Genomic DNA, 16,226 nt, shown 5'->3' with positions numbered 1-16,226 from the left:
GTAACATTAATGACCCCCTTGAGAAGGTTCTGTGGGCTTCCTGGAGCAAGGAAATTCCATAGTGACTTATTATATTATGATACTATGATTAGAATTTGATAAGCAAAACCCAATCTGTTTATCAAAACGAGATAGCACACGTCTGCATCATTTATGTCAACAACCAGACCTGGCAGTAGGCTACCGATTTTTGTTATCTCTTGATTTTAAAATAAGCAGTTAACAACTGATGTGCCAGATAATTTTTATACAGGTGGAAAATATATATATAAGTCCCAGTGGATGCAGGCCTGGATAATCCAGAAAAAATGCCTTGTACCTATACTCAATTTTTAAATTTTCAAAGTGCTCACAGAGCACTGATTCTCAAACTTGACCAGGCAGTAGAATCACCTGTGAGACTCGTCCACAATAGGAATTCCTGAAACCCACCTTCAGAGTTTCTGACTTACTAAGTAGGGACCAGATATTTACTTTTCTTTCTTTCTTTCTTTCTTTTTGGTGAGAAAGTTTGGCCCTGAACTAACATCTGTGCCAATCTTCCTCTTTTTGCTTGAGGAAGATTGTCCTTGAGCTAACATCTGCGCCAATCTTCCTCTGTTTTTTGTATGTGGAACACCACCACAGCATGGCTTGACGAGCAGTGTGCAGGTACAGGCCCAGGATCCAAACCTGCCAACCCCTGGCTGCCTAAGCAGAGTGCACGAACTTAACCACTATGCCACTGGGCTGGATCCCAGATATTTACATTTTTAACAAAGGTCTCAGGAAACTCTGACGCAGGTAGTCTGAAGACCAACTTTCGGGAGATTTTAGCAAACCCACTCCAGTAGAAGTAAATACGAACATCAAGGTTCCTAGCCCTGCTTTACATCATATTAGCTGTGTGGCAAATCATTTAATCTCTGAACCTCAATTTCCTACATATAATACCATTGAAATATCACAAGAGATGTGTAAATAAACAGCTGTGAGGAACTCAAGGCGTGAAAGCCATTTTCAGAGATCAGAGAAGATCTCAGGTCCCTGCTTTGATTTTTCCCAGCCCTTTCTTTACACTTCTCTTCTGACATCTCAACACTAGCTATTTGTATGCTCACTATATGGTCCCTACATAAATATAAATTCCTAAAGATTAGAATCACTGTTTTTTCATCTTTGTATCTTCCATCGTACCTAACACAATTCTTGCAAAGAACAATAGACATTAGTAAAGTTACTATTTAAATGCAGAACTTTGAGTATACCTTTTGGTTCTTTTAAAATAAACAATGAGGTGGAAGTTTTAGGGCATCAGAAGACTTAGACACCAATCAGACAGTGATTGCACTGCCGCCTTATTTTCCACCCAAGACAGGATTATGCAATGTTCAGCTGGAGATTTTTAAATCCTTGAGCACATTTAGATCTCCCACTTTTGGTAAAAGGGAGGGGTGAGCACAGAAGAGCTGCCCAGAATCTGACACCAGCTGGGGGAGGTAGGAGGGCACAGTTGACCGTTTTTTTAGATCTGCCCTTGGGACAGAAATGATTGTCTCTAATAAACTCCATTAACTCTTTTGAGGTAGATTCAGTGTGAAGATAGTCCAGAAGTGCATAAAATTCTGGACAGGGAGAGTTCCCTCAGTAGTTCTGCAAGCATTACAGGTTTTATTTGTTGCTATTTATAAAATTAATCCTTGGGGAAAGACCACACAGACATTTAGCATGATTTAAGTACAACAGACATTGGTCTCAATTTGCTAATCCCATTTGCGTCCTAAAAGCTCGGAAAAAGATCATCTTTCATTCCAAATATGAAAAAGCTTCAGGCACGTAAAAACGATTTGTCCAACATCCTCCAGAACAATTATACATTATTTCATTTTAACTAGACATCAAGTTATGATATTGCCCAGTCACTGGGGTCTCTGGAATAACACACACTGTGCTCAAATTCTGACTGTACTGTTTTCCTGCCGTATGACCCTGCGAAAGCTAAATCCTTTGACCCTCGGGATGAACTCTGCAAAATGGATATAATGATTTACTTATCTCGTAGATTTGTTGGGAGGTAAATGCAATGATAAGGTATTCGATGCCTGACACCTTGCAAGCGCCCAGTAAATGTTAAGACAATAATGAACCAGTGGGATTTTCCTAGTCTTTGAGGGCGCCCCTAGAGAAGCGGCGTAATGGAGCGAGTTGTAAAGAACCAACTTACTCCGTGAACACAGGCTTTCTCAGCGCCGGACCCCGCGGAAAGCACTCCTCGCCCTGCCGCCCTGCCGCCCTGCCGCCCTGCCGCCCTGCCGCCCTGCCGCCCTGCCGCCCTGCCGCCCTGCCGCCCTGCCGCCCTGCCGCCCTGCCGCCCTGCCCTACTCTAGACAAAGACTCCAGAACCCAAGAGCACCACCAGTGCCGGAACCCAAGCACCGAGGCTCCGAGTTCTTCAGCTTCCGCCGGGACTCTCTGCGGAGTGGACCGGGGCGCGTGCAACTTCCGGTCCCACGCACCGCCGTCCGGCGGCGGTTCTAGCGTGACTCTAGAACGCCGTGCTGTCCGCCCGGGTTAAGGTCGTCGCCGGCGTGGCTGCGGGAAGCCCGGCGCGGACGGACGCGGGTGACCATGTGGCGGCTGCTGGCTCGGGCCAGTGCGCCCCTCCTGCGCGTGCCTTTATCAGGTCGGACGTCCCCTTGGTCCTTCACAGTCTTTCTTTTGGTCCTCCCTGCCCCCGTCCTTCATCCCGCAAACTCAAAGGCGGCTCCGCATAGGGTGGCTGAAGCTCTGGGAGGGGCTGCGCTTTCCCGCCGTAAAATTCGTGCAGAAGGGTCGCAGGCGTGCCTGGGGGTCGGCGCCCAGAGACCCCGCTGGCCTCTTTAGGAGCCTGATTGGAACCCGCGTCCCATCCCTCAAGACACCTCGGTCAGGAGTGTCCTTAGCCCAGGTTGCACTAGGCTCTGGCCTTGTCGTCGTCCTCTTTTAACTTGGTTTGTCTTTGTAGATTCTTGGGCCTCCCCGCCCGCCAGTGCTGGCCTAAAGACGCTGCTCCCGGTGCCAACTTTTGAGGGTGAGAGCTTATCTGTCGTTTTCATGTTTATCTTTTCTCTGATGGAACCAGCAGAGGGTAGATGAAGATGCCGGGGTGGTGGTGTGCTTATCCAATCCCCATTCACTCGTTCACTAATACAGTATGCCAAGCAGAGCAGTGTTCTAAGCGGTAGAGATAAATCAAAGAACAAAAGAGACCCAAAAAAGGACCCTGATTTTATGGAGCAAATGTGTAAAGGGATCTTCCCTGTGGCCCACGGTGCACCCTCCGCTAGGGCTAACTGGCCTCAAATTTGGACTTTTGATGTTCTAGCCAAATGAGGTTACATATATGTAGTCATTTAACAGTATTATGTGAAAAGCATTAATTTGTTAAACATAAACATTTAAGGCAAGCCACTTTATAAAAATATATTGGAAATCTCAAAAAAACAAAGAAAGGGCCTTGACCTCTGAGGGTGTTATCTTCTATACGTAACCCTTAAACTACTACATGCTCTGGAAGTATGTATGGACTTGGAGGCGAGAGAAAGCTTTACTGAGTTTCTCTACAGCTGCGTGTAGAAACTGGGCAGCAGTTTCTGTAACCCTGAATAGACCACTAATAATTTGATATTCCTTGAAATCTCCTGTTTTGTATTTGACTCCATCATACAATCATGATTGTTTTACTATAAAAATGTTTTAACTGACTTACAAGTTAGTAATTTTTTTTTGCCCAAATTGTCAAAATCTCAGACATCATAAAGACACCCAGCCCACATTTCAGCCCACCCACTCTCACTCAGCAAGCTGTTGCACGTTGTAGGAAATGTACAGTTCTCAGCATGAAAAGCCTTTGCATAAATAAAGGAAAGAGCATTGATCTAAAGATTCCTAGGTTGTGAGTTTGCCAACAAGAATGTGGCAGAGCAGGAGAACTTAGATATTTTCATGTACAATATAGTATTCTTTCCACTACCCCCATTAACAATCAAAGAGGTGGTGTGGTCGTTTAAAAAAAGCAGTGTCATGCGGTCTGGCTTTGCCGTTTTAACCAGATGATCTAGACCAAATTGTAAAATGTCTAGGCCTCAAGTTCCTTTTCTGTGAGATGGAGAACAATACTACCTGCCTAATGTTCTGTCTCTTGATCTGAGTGATAGTCTTGTGGGTGTGTTTGTGTGTTCACTTTGTGATAATTCCTTAAGCTGTACATATTTTTATTTGGCCCTTTCATGTATGTGTGTTAAACTTTAAAAAGTTAAAATTTTAAAAAAGGAAGCCCTAAAAAATTGCCCAGGCAATGAAGTTGTTTTAAAAGGTTAAATAAGGGGGCCGGCCTGGTGGCGCAGTGGTTAAGTGCGCACGTTCTGCTTCGGTGGCCCAGGGTTTGCTGGTTCAGATCCCGGGTGCGGACATGGCACCACTTGGCACGCCATGCTGTGGTAGGCGTCCCACATAGGAAGTAGAGAAAGATGGGCACGGATGTTAGCTCAGGGCCAGTCTTCCTCAGAAAAAAGAGGAGGATTGGCAGCAGTTAGCTCAGGGCTAATCTTCCTTAGAAAAAAAAAAAAGATTAAATAGGATAATGCATGAAAAGCATTCAGCTCAGAGAAAAATGTTAGCTAGTGTTATTCTGCGACAGTCTTATAGCTCTATGCCTTCCCAAACAGTATCTTTTATAGTGTTAGGCACAGAGTAGGTATTTAGTAAGTGCATTTTGGTTTGAAGGTTAAAACTTTGCCATCTTCAAATGTTCAGAAATACTTGCATTAACTGTTGTCATTGCCAAAAGATTCCAGTGTCAATAAAAGCATCCACAAGAAAAACCCAATATACTTTCAAAATTATTGGTCAGTGGTAACTTTAAGACTTTCACCTGATGGTTATAAATCTTTCTAGGAAGAAAATGAGTCCTTTGAGATGTGTAGTTTTACGTATTCTTGGTTGTCTGTGCTCCTTTTAGATGTTTCCATTCCTGAAAAGCCCAAGCTTAGATTTGTTGAAAGGGTACCACTTGTGCCAAAAGTGAGAAGAGAACCTAAAAACTTGAGTGACATACGAGGACCTTCCACTGAAGCTACTGAGTTCACAGAAGGCAATTTTGCAATCTTGGTGAGTGAGTTCAGCGTCAAGCAGCCACAGGATGGAAGCCAAGGATTGGCAAAATGTCATATTCTTTGAGTTAATCCTCGTCTCTTCCTCCACAGGTTTTATTAGAAGTGCCACCAGTTGCTGTTTACACTGATGTGCACCACCCAGTAAACATTTGAGTTTGTATCTTTTTTTAATGTAGAGTGAAAATAATGTAAAAGCAGAAGGAAGAGGTTACCTAACTTACCCCACAATCAGACCATGAGATCTTCTTAAGCCTCTGCTAAAAATAACACTATCCATGACTTAAGATGTGGGACAGCTGTTTCCTTACTCATCACGTAGCTTCCATGATGACTTGGTGTCAGTAGTGACAGATGGGTGTGGTCTAGGGTTTATTTCCCATCAGGCAGCCAGAGTGATGTGACTTCAAGTCCTCTTCCCACAGCCTGCGTGAGCAGCCCCTGCCTGCCTCAGAACCTCATGGCCATTGCCCCATTCCTCCCTCTGCTCCAGCCACACTGGCTTCTGCTCAAACTCACCAAGCCCTTTGCTTTGTCAAGATCTTCAGATACACCATTCCTCTGCCTGGAACGTTCGTCTGTTTTCCTTTGGCTAGTTCTTACTGTTCTGGCCTCAGTTTTAAATGTCACCTCAAAAAGGCCTTCCCTGGCTATCCATTGAAGTGAGTCCACCTTTGTTCTCATTTATTACTGTACTCTAGACTTTTCCTCCATGGTACTTATTAGAACTTATATTTTTATTTTTATGTGTATCATTGAAGCCACCGTGACTATGAAAGAAGAGACATAAGAATAGAGCCCATGAAAGATATCTAAATCCCCATGTGTTTCTAATTCTTCCATTCACTTTTAGGCACTGGGTGGTGGTTACCTCCATTGGGGCCATTTTGAAATGATGCGCCTGACAATCAACCGCTCTATGGACCCCAAGAACATGTTTGCCTTGTGGCGGGTACCGGCCCCTTTCAAGCCCATTACCCGCAAGGGTATGGGACAGCGCATGGGGGGAGGCAAAGGTGCCATTGATCACTACGTGACTCCCGTGAAGACTGGCCGCCTCATAGTAGAGATGGGTGGGCGCTGTGAATTCAAGGAGGTACAAGGTTTTCTCGACCAGGTTGCCCACAAGTTGCCCTTCCCAGCAAAGGCTGTGAGCCGTGAGACTCTAGAGAAGATGCGGAAAGATCAAGAGGAACGAGAACGTAATAACCAAAACCCCTGGACCTTTGAGCGCATAGCCACTGCCAACATGCTGGGGATACGGAAAGTACTGAGCCCATATGACTTGACCCAGAAGGGGCGATACTGGGGCAAATTCTACATGCCCGAACGTGTGTAGTGAGAATGTGAGAAATAAACGTACACAGGCTGTCGAGAGAGAAGGAATCTGCATTTTATTCCCCTCAGCCTACCCTTAAAAGTCTTTGGGTAGCTCTGATGTCATACCCAAGGAGCAGCATATGAGTAGATGATTTCTGAAAAATTGTATGATATCTGTTGATTTTTTTAAAAAGTGCATTTATATTAAATAAAGTTTGAACATCACCTCAGGATATAACTTCTCACTGGTCACTCAATCCCTTAAATATTTAAGAAACAGGCCTGATTGACTGTTAGGATCTCTGGGTCTCCCTACCTATACAATGAACATCTCTAGGGATAAGGGAAATGTTTGCATCTCAAACCTCTCATGCAAGCTGAACTTAATTATCTGTACTACGTCTTATATAAACACACTTCAGGAGCTAGTTTCTATGTATTTTAGTAGTTACAAATACAAACTAACATTTTTGGACAAGCAAAGAAAAAAACAACAGTACATTGGTTAATTGATTCAACAGATATTTATTAGTGCCCAGCTACCCATCTTCTCTCAATCTTGGAAGGGGAATGTTGGACAATATGGCAAGGGACATACCTTTGCCTTTTAGCAAAAGGAACTGATAAAAACAGAGGTTGAAATTGTGCGGCCTCAGGTCTGAAACTGAGGAGGGGGAGAGTGTCTGGTTCTAATACAGTGCAGTGTGCCACACAGTACTCGCAGTGGCTGCTGGATGAATGAGGGCCCCACGTGATTCAGATCCCCAGTCTACCAGCTTCCTGTTTGCCTTTAACAGGATTAATCTGCTTTTCAGAGAGAGCCAGCAATAGCTTTCTATCTCCTATTCAAACTAAAGGGAATACAAATTGATAGAAATATTAAACCATTTGCTTTTGAAAATGGGTAGAAAACAGTACACTGACTAAAAGGTCAAAATTTTTATGCCACTTTCTTAAAAAGATCTCCAGCAAAGAAAATAATTTACTTTCGAAAGTACAAATTTATCTAAACAGTTGTGTGGTCCTCGTGTTGTATACTATTTTTCATGTATTTGTAGTGAACCTCTTATAACATCACTAAATTGCATTAAAACACATCAGAACCTTGAAGTGGGGACAGTGTTTGGAACAGTTTCTTGTACACACGTTGCTGGCCAACAAGGTCAGCTCAACATGAATCAGATAAGAAGTGATGTGAGTGATAGCCTCGTTTCACCTTTGTGACCTACCATCTTCATCTCTTCTTTTAATGATTCATAGAGCATGGTATTGATGACTTTTGGGAGTTCAATCATGGTATAAACCTGTTAACTTTTGTTTTAGGTCCACGTTTAGTTACTGAATGACAATCCTTGGCCCAGCCACCTTCACAGAGTGAGAGGTCATTGATAGACAGAACTCCACCATGACCATCCATAGAAAAAGGACTATATGTCGTGGTAATGGGGGTTCTGTTGTAGTTTTGCCTAAGTGGATCAACCCATTCCCAGGCATTTTTACACAGCCCCTGATACTAACAGACCATTGCCCATTGATGCCTTAAAGGGCTTAAGAGTCAAAACCAAGGACTTGTCCATGAGTGGAAATCAAAGCTTAATTATAGGGAATTAAGTCAGTAGATGCTGGAGCACCTATAAGTGGCAGGCACTGTGCTGAGCACTGGGGACACAGCAGTGAGCAAGACATGCATGGTGCCTATCGTTAGTCTTCACTTTAAAGACTACTGGACCCCGAAGAAGGAAGCAGAATGTAGGGTTGGTCAAGGCTGAGGCCTAGAAGAACCTGAGGAGCAAAAGTAACAAATGCTCTGATGCTGATCAACTTACAGCAGTTAAGATCCTGATGAACTGGGTATGCTACAGTATCTGCCTCTTCACAGCCATAACTTCACTGCGGGCTGTAAGTTTTATTTCCCGAACAGGTACCAGGTACCTATTATGCTTTCTTCTCACCCTGCAGGCCATTCCTTTAAACCATCTTCCTAACCAGCCATATATTGCTGAACTCCCTGTTCCTTCACCCCCGCCCGCCACCCAATTCCGTACTGTCATAAGTCTTCCTTTGCATAACTTTCAATAGGTAGTTGATTGATGCCCTGTGTCATAAGAAGTTTCATAATGGAAAGAGGAGTAGCTGCTGAGGAATCTGCAGTGGAGAAGTGATGGCACCACAGAGGTGGAAGAAGGATTAAAAATGCCAGTCGAGGATCCATCTGTGAGGGCTGAAGGAGATAGCAGAAAAGTGGAGGGAAAAAAATCACAGATTATACAGCAGGATGTCTGAGGTCAGGATCACCAAGTCCCTCTTCTGCTGGGGTAAGAGATCACTCAACCTACAAGGCTGTGCTAACTTGTCCTAACCCTGTAAGGGAGGAAGTTCATTTACCTTGGGTTTACCACGTGGCCCTCTTCCAAAGACTGCTTCTAATGTAAGAATGAATTGTTTCTCCTTTTGCTATTCCCAGATGCAATGGCCCAAATTTGGCTGCAGGAAATCAACATCCTTTTTTTTTTTATCAACATCCTCCTATAAAGCATTCTCAACAAAGCTGCCAGACCTAGTTAAGGAATAGACTGCCACCTTCTGTCTCCCCGTCTACCTACTACCAACTCATTCTTCACTCATTTTTCTATGAAACATCTCTTTCCTTAGTTTTCTCCAATCTTTATTCCAGCCCCTAACCCCACTCAGATTAGGGTACCTGGTGACAAACAATGCCCTCAGGACACTTCAAGTAAGTGAAAGCAGGCCTGACCCTCCCCACGGATGGCTCACCTTTTTCAGGCAAATATGCCCCCAATGGTAGAAGCTAAGATGATCGCAAGGATAACACAGCAAATCATGATCATGATCTTCTTCTGCTCATCCAGACAAGGAAAGAAAAAGCACATGAGAAACAACATCACTGTGCACACAGAGTTCCGAAGGAAAGGAGACAAAAGTGGATCAAGACAGGGAAGAGGATATGAAGGAAATGGGAGATGGATCTGGCTTCTAGAACCCAGAATGTGAAGAGAAATGTCACTTCTAGGTGAGAGGTGCAGAATTAGATCAAAAGCAATCTCAGAGGATGTTTAGTAGGTGGTTCTGCCTTCTAGACACCATCATGTCAGAGTTACCCCATTTCCTCCTAGAGGCAGATAGTCTCAATGAATTAACCAAATTCTCTTCAGGGGAGCACCTCAAATCTGAAACTCAAATGCAGTTACACTGCAGTCTGAGAGTTGAACCATTTTCAAAAACTGGAACTTTTGATTCATCTGATCCAGAGACAGTTTAAAAAGATTTTAACCCCTTTCCAAAACCTAAACAAAAACCACCACATGGGGGCACCCAATCCCTAAGTGTTTTGCAGGGAAATAGAGCCAGAACCGTTTCACAATCGATATAAAGTCATTTATTTTTAAATTAGCAATAAAATAATCGAGTTTACATTTAAAAAAAATACAAACTACAAAAAAACCTTCACTTGTATTCCAAAATAGAAGCCGCAGGCCTCAATCTCAGAGCAGAGGCCTGTGATTAGAGCTTGTCTGCCCTTGTGGCTGGAGCCAGTCCAGTGTCCGACATCATAGCCTTGGGCAAGAGGGCATCCTCTGGGCTCTGTCTGAGTGCTGGGCAATGACTGGAGTAAGTAGCCTTGGTGAAGGAGGCCAATGGGCAGTGCCTGGATCAGGGTGCTCACCCTATCCTAGAAAGCCTTAAAGTCAAAGCTGAAATATAAATCAGGCAGACTGCAGAGACCAGCAGGGAATCTAAGGGGCTCAGCACTGGGTCAGCCCAATCACTACAGTTGAAAATCTCCCGGCTGTTCCCTCCTCCATAACGAGAACTGGGGGAGACAAGAACCCATCAAGCTTATTAACCTGGGAGCAGGAAGAGCTACTCAGCAATCCCTGGTCTCCCCTAACTCAGCCCTGGACACAGGACATCCCAGAGGTCACATGAATGATATCAAATTGCTGTGGGATGTTCTCAGGACAAGCCTGGCCTAGGCAGCAGGTGGGGAGAGGTGTCAAAATTTGTCACAACTGTCCGCTAAGGAGAAAAACTTAATGGGGATCAACTTAGTTCTCACCCCAAAGATCTGTGATTCTCCCAGTGCTCATCCAGAAGACAGCAGGTTTCTCGATGGCATGGGGAGATCATATTTCTACCATGATTCATTTGCAAATAAGCAAATGTCTCTTAGCTAATTTTTAGCCTAGCTCAAGGTTATTTTTTTTTTTGAGGTTATAATATCCTCCACTTCTAGCTTCCTACTTCCTGAGAGACACGTGCATATATACACATACACCTCACACACATGATTATAAAAAATACATCTGGAACACATGAAATGAGTGACAATACTCACACCAGCCTGAAACATTTCCACAGCCTGAGACTCAAGCACCTTGTCCCTGGCCCAATTTTAAGTGCCTGGTTATTTTTGGCCTCAAGGCAATGGCTTCACAAAGCATCGCTCTAATGGTGAACAGCCACTTTCCAGGACTCAGACATGGAAACAAATATCCCACACCCTCTGCCGTTACAAATGGTAACCTCAGACGACTGCATCGTCCTGGTGCCTCCTTGAGTAAACATGAGAGAAGACAACATACAGATCGAAACTGGCCACCAAGCTGAACATGCTAAGAGCTTAATTTGAGATTGAATTTCAAACAAGTCACTTCTAAGACCAAAATGACATCTGCCAGTCCCTCATATTTTCAGCATATAGCGACAACAAACTGAGGATTGGGATCCTGCCAGGTAGAAGACTCAGGTTAAGCCTTATTTTTGCCAAATTTGGAAGAATCCTTTTGCTTTGATAAAGACACCCCCCCTTAAAAAAAAAATACATTGCAATTTCTCAGAGAAGAATACTCCATGAGGTAGAAAATTCAGCACCTTGGGAAGGTCTGAAACAGGCTTTCCAAGGTACAAGGCATAATTTGACACATCAGAGGGAAAAAAGAGAAGCTGGATTGGTTCATACAGTCCGGGAAAGATGGTACTTCAGAGCTGGTGGGGCAGGAGGAGGTTTTGGGGAGAACTCAGGGTTGCATCAGGTAGATAGGATTCCTCCAGGGCTAGACTGTTGTTGGGTCAGGTCCAAGGATGGTGACAGGGAAACAGATCAGGTCCCACTCTCTCTCAGGAAGGCCATTCAACTCCATTCCCATCTGAAGACAAGGGTGGCCACCAGGTTGCAGTGAAGTCGGGTTCTAAGAGAGGCAGGGGAAGGAGGAGCTGATCAGTGCACAGGAGGATGGTGGAGAGCAACACTAAGAATCAGCCACCGACCTAGAAGTGGAGAGGAAAGATCAGAAATAAATGCAAAAAGGAGAACAATGAAAAAGTCAACACTAAACCTGAGAAATCCAATAGGCATACTCAAGACAGGACCTGGAATTAAATATCCCCCTGTACAAGAAACAAAAGGCCTATTATATGAGAGGGAACAACAGAAAGATCTCTGGGCCTTCTAGAATCCTTCACACAGGCTGTCACAGACCCATAGAAGGACTTGTCAGGAGGGGGGGCAGGCTCAGTGGTTGAAAAGACCTATTCTCGCTGCGGGGCCCACATCAGCACCTTTCAAATACACATTTGAGCTTTCTGGTACTAGACTCTCCTTCTCCCTTACTCCTCCCCTGCCACCCACTTCTCTTAGAAGGCAGAAAGGCACAGTGAAAAGAATATGGGAAAGTTTGGGGGTCATATTAGGGCTGCTCCACCTTATGAGCTGTGTAGGCTTGGGCGAGTTTCTTTACTTCATTGAGCTGCAAAGATCATCCCCGTCTGAAAATGGGGATAGCGTTATTATCCTAGAGCAGCAGCTGGCACACAACTGGAGCGTATAAATGTAAGCTGTCTTCCTTCCCTCCTGTTCAGAGACCTCTCCCTCAGGTCACATGGAGGGACAGGGGAGTCCAGACTGAAGTAACAATCAGTCCTGACCTTATTAGGCAGTATGGAATACACTGTGGTAAGCAGCTCAGCTACTGCCCAGCAACTTAGCATCTTAGAGATCAGATAAGTCAACTAAAAACAATATATTCATCAGTCTCCTCATTTTAAAAAATGATTAATTTACATTCTGAATTCCTGGACTTAGGAATAGTAAGGGACACTACGAATTTGCAAGACATCTTTCATCCAAAGATATGGAAAAATATCAATTATTATACCTTTTCTTAATTTTAACTTTCCGATGAGACAGTTACAAGTCACAAAAAATCTCAAACTTTACAAGCGAAAACACATCAAGGCCTAGACTCCAAATATCATGAAAAGAAAAATCAATTGGTTGCCTGTAAGAGGTTGATCATCCCATTGCTGCTTATCTCTCAACAAGAAGGTGGATGTCTAGTGCTGCAATAATCTTTCAGATGCTCTAGTCTATTGGAGGAGGGGGAGGAAGCAGCACATTGAAGCAAAAATAGAGTGAAGAGGGACCAGCCCAGTGGTGTGGTGCTGAGTCTGTGCACTCCACTTAGGCGGCCCAGGCTTCACGGCTTCAGGTCCCGGGCACAAACCTACATACCAGCCTACAAACTGCTCATCAAAGCAGGCTGTGGTGGCATCCCACATAGAAAATAGAGGAAGACCGGCACAGATGTTAGCTCAGGAACAATCTTCCTCACCAAAAAAATAAAATAATAAAGTGAAGGATCAGCTCTGGGTATCAACATGATAGTACGGACCAAGTTTTAAAATATTTATATCTATTACATCTGTAACTTGACTTCTATGCATTTATAATAAAGAGAAAATAGAAATGAGAAAAATATTATATGTTAGCCATACTGTTAGTTATAGAAAAACAATAACAACAAACCTCCGACATTGGTGAAACGTTAAATAACTCAGAGTATATTCACAATCTTGTGTTGAAAATTAGATTCACAAAGATTTCAGTGATGTGAAATGATGCTTTTCGTTTTGTAACGGGGTACAAAACTATAGATAATCTGGTCTGAACTATGTAAAACTACATCTGAGTGTGTGAACATGCCACAAGGTCATCAGCAATAATATTAAAAATTAATTCTGTTCACCTTTTCTGTGTTCTATAGGTCTCTTTTTAAACAACACCTACTATATTTTATTGAGAGAAATAATATTTAAGAAGTCACAGAAGTCTTAACGGTCCCAATAACTAGATCATTCTTGTCATGCTACTGCTATGCACACGAAGCCCTGAGACAGTGGTCAGCTCTAATCTTTTTACCAGATTTTAAAGAAATAAATGGCCTAAATTTTAAAGTCACTATCCTCTATGGTTCTCTAGACTTTGCAGACAATGACAAATGGCTACCTTGTTTTACAAAAAGAAGCTGAGACGTAATAAAGAACTCTTCTAGGTCCACTATCAGCTGTGTGTTCCAACTTGCCCTGTTACTTAACTTCTCCTTAAGCCTGAGTGTCTGCATCTGTAAAATGTGGATAATAACAGCACCTACCTCAGAGGGGTGTTGTGAGGATTCAGTGATATGTGTAAAAGGTGTTTAGTACATCATCCGGCACAACTCAACACTCAAAAAGGTCAGCTACAACATCATTCGATATCCACCCAGTCAGCCACAAACAAAACCCTACCGACCTAAGTCCCAATCAAAGCTTCGTTTACATTGAAAAGGAGACAGAAAGCAAAGCCCAACATCCATGAAAGTGGGTAAGAATTCAGAAGACAAAGCCCAGATCCCAACACACAGATTGTACCCAATTGAGCAGCATGCTTGCCGGCTAAGGAGAATGCAAACGAGGTACTCAGCTATGCGAGGAGAGGTGGCGAAACACACTGCAAGGCCAAGAGCAGGGACGGAATCCACAGGACAGAGCAATCCACAAGCAGGAGACCCGACCCAAGTCCTGCAGCCAGAACCTCAGAAGAGAATTCTAAGGAGATGAAAGGATGCGCAGGCTACTGACAGTTTAGAGAGCTCAGTGTGTCCAAGGACAATCGCAAAGGGGAAGAAGTGGAAGTTGAAATCCCAGACTAATTTCTCAGGAGGGAGCCAATCAAGAGTCCCCGAGAACCTTCCATTTACTTACATTTCAGTGCAGCAGCCTCTCAGGCCGCCCTTATTTCAGCCCAACGGACAGTCCAATAACCAACGCTAAAATGCCCAGCAACGCAACTACTACCACAATGATAATTATCAATTTCTGGAGAGAGGGACAAGAGAAACAAAAACAAGTCATTATTACAAACAACCAAAAAGCAATCATTCATCCAAAACCCAGCCCCTCTCACCTCTACCTAGAAAGCATCTTATCAATTCAAATAAAAAGCCTACATCTCTACATAAAGACATTCCGTGAGGATATTTTATATTTCTTCAGTTACTTCTTGGCTAGCAAGGCCAGCAGATGGAAATACGGAGCTTGGTCAGCTCACAGTGCAGTCTTGTATATGTGGAGAGATATAAGAACATCTACCCTGAGGTCTCCAAGCAGCAACAGGCCAAGATATCACGGGATTAATTTTTCCTTTTCAAGAAGGCCCATGAAGACATTGTTGACATAGTCCTAACTTCAAACTTCTGTCCGTCTCTCTCCTAATATACACTCCACCTGTCAGACCCAGTACAGTGACTGGGGATCAGAAAGCATGAGTATGGTCCTGTTGTGAACCAGCCTGGATTCATCCGGTAAAATAACCTCCCAGCTCTCTAAATCCCTGCACAAGCAATAGGGAAAGTTGGAAGAAAAACAAGGAAAGGAAGAACAAAAATATGAAAGCCCAGGAGAAATAGTCAACAGTCCTCAAGCAACAGGGCACCAGAAGGCGGGAAATACGGTGGTACGGTGGGAAGAGCATGACTGGAATCTAATTGAATCCCACTCCTCTACCTACTAGGTGGCCCAAAGCCAATGACTTAACTGCTGACCCTCAACTGTGTCACCTATAAAGTAGAAATAATAGGTGCTCCATAAGATATGAGATGATGTTTACATAGCAATCAGCACAGTATTGGGTTCAGAGTGGGGAAGAAGCAGCGTGGGGCTTGGCCTACTGGAGTGGAAGACGATGAAGAACAGAGGAGTCAAGCATAATTTCTCAAAAGTTCATGAGTCATGTCCAGGAGAAGATAGGCAGCAACCCCTGGGCAATGCATCCAACCTACAGAACTGCCTTCAAGGGTGGGTTCTTGGGTAGAGAGCCCGTGAGCCAGATCCATGCAAGGCACACCCAGGAAGGAAGGGCAGCTAGTCTCTAGGAAAGGCTGACATAGGTGTTTGGATGAGGCCAGGATAGAGAGGGAAGGGATGGGCTCACGGACACAGGTGGGGATGACCAGAGAGAGGAGAAGCAAGTAAGGCCAGCTGAGACTAAGGTGCTCACCCTCCGAGCTTCACTCTGATACTTGACGGCCTTTTTGGTATCTGCCACGGCCCGCTCCACGAAGCCCACTGACTGGTCCATGTTGTTCTCAATACGGTCAATCATGGCTCCCTTTCCCCCGGTGCAATTGGTGATGGCAGCAGAAACAGAGACAGGGAGAGGGAAGCGAGAAAGAGCGAGAGACAGCAAGCAAAGTGGACTCTCTTCTCTGAAGGCAGCAGGAGAGTCTCACCTTCCGGGCCTGACCCTTGTATTTCACGGCTCTTTTAGTTTCCTCCCGTGCCTTCTCCACGTGGTCCACCGTGTGCATGACATTCAACTCTATGTTATCTAACATCTCGCCCTGCAAAGAACAGACACTAGTCACACCCAATAAACCTACCCCAGGACAGCCCTAGCTAATGTAGGGAAGGATTCTCTCTCGTATAATCTTCAGTGCC

At 44.1% G+C, this 16,226-nt stretch overlaps 2 protein-coding genes across 12 annotated transcripts in view; one reads left to right on the top strand and one right to left on the bottom strand.

Annotated features, from left to right (window-relative positions):
• Positions 1-2,443: 2,443 nt before the first annotated feature.
• Positions 2,444-6,687, top strand: MRPL16 (mitochondrial ribosomal protein L16). The gene is made up of 4 exons (XM_001501411.5): positions 2,444-2,662; positions 2,984-3,049; positions 4,979-5,127; positions 5,983-6,687. The coding sequence occupies exons 1-4, from the start codon at positions 2,608-2,610 to the stop codon at positions 6,466-6,468; spliced, it is 756 nt and encodes a 251-aa protein (XP_001501461.1). The 5' UTR covers positions 2,444-2,607; the 3' UTR covers positions 6,469-6,687.
• Positions 6,688-6,954: 267 nt separating this feature from the next.
• The window catches only part of STX3 (syntaxin 3), a 42,893-nt gene continuing 33,621 nt past the window's right edge, over positions 6,955-16,226 (bottom strand). For 2 of the 11 annotated variants that reach the window (XR_011423666.1, XR_011423664.1), the window contains exons 9-11: positions 15,787-16,129; positions 14,493-14,606; positions 9,824-11,738 (exon numbers count right to left, since the gene is read on the bottom strand). Coding sequence is in view for 6 of the 11 variants with exons in the window: in XM_023654118.2 (XP_023509886.2) it covers positions 11,525-11,659; positions 16,019-16,129 (246 nt within the window). In the remaining 5 variants the exon portion in view is untranslated. Of the gene's footprint in view, positions 8,671-9,224; positions 9,308-9,823; positions 11,739-14,492; positions 14,607-15,786; positions 16,130-16,226 lie in introns of those variants that run through there. The other 9 variants (XM_023654115.2, XM_070228748.1, XM_023654116.2 and 6 more) reach the window with 7 other exon arrangements.

This window comes from Equus caballus, chromosome 12, assembly GCF_041296265.1.
Source record: "Equus caballus isolate H_3958 breed thoroughbred chromosome 12, TB-T2T, whole genome shotgun sequence".
Taxonomy (NCBI): domain Eukaryota; kingdom Metazoa; phylum Chordata; class Mammalia; order Perissodactyla; family Equidae; genus Equus; species Equus caballus.
This window is presented reverse-complemented; position numbering and strand designations above follow the sequence as displayed.

Coding starts and splice junctions, on each gene's coding strand:
- MRPL16 (XM_001501411.5), top strand. CDS start 2,608: ATGTGGCGGCTGCTGGCTCGGGCCAGTGCGCCCCTCCTGCGCGTGCCT. Junction 2,663..2,983: donor CCTGCGCGTGCCTTTATCAG/GTCGGACGTCCC, acceptor TTGTCTTTGTAG/ATTCTTGGGCCTCCCCGCCC. Junction 3,050..4,978: donor CCCGGTGCCAACTTTTGAGG/GTGAGAGCTTAT, acceptor TGCTCCTTTTAG/ATGTTTCCATTCCTGAAAAG.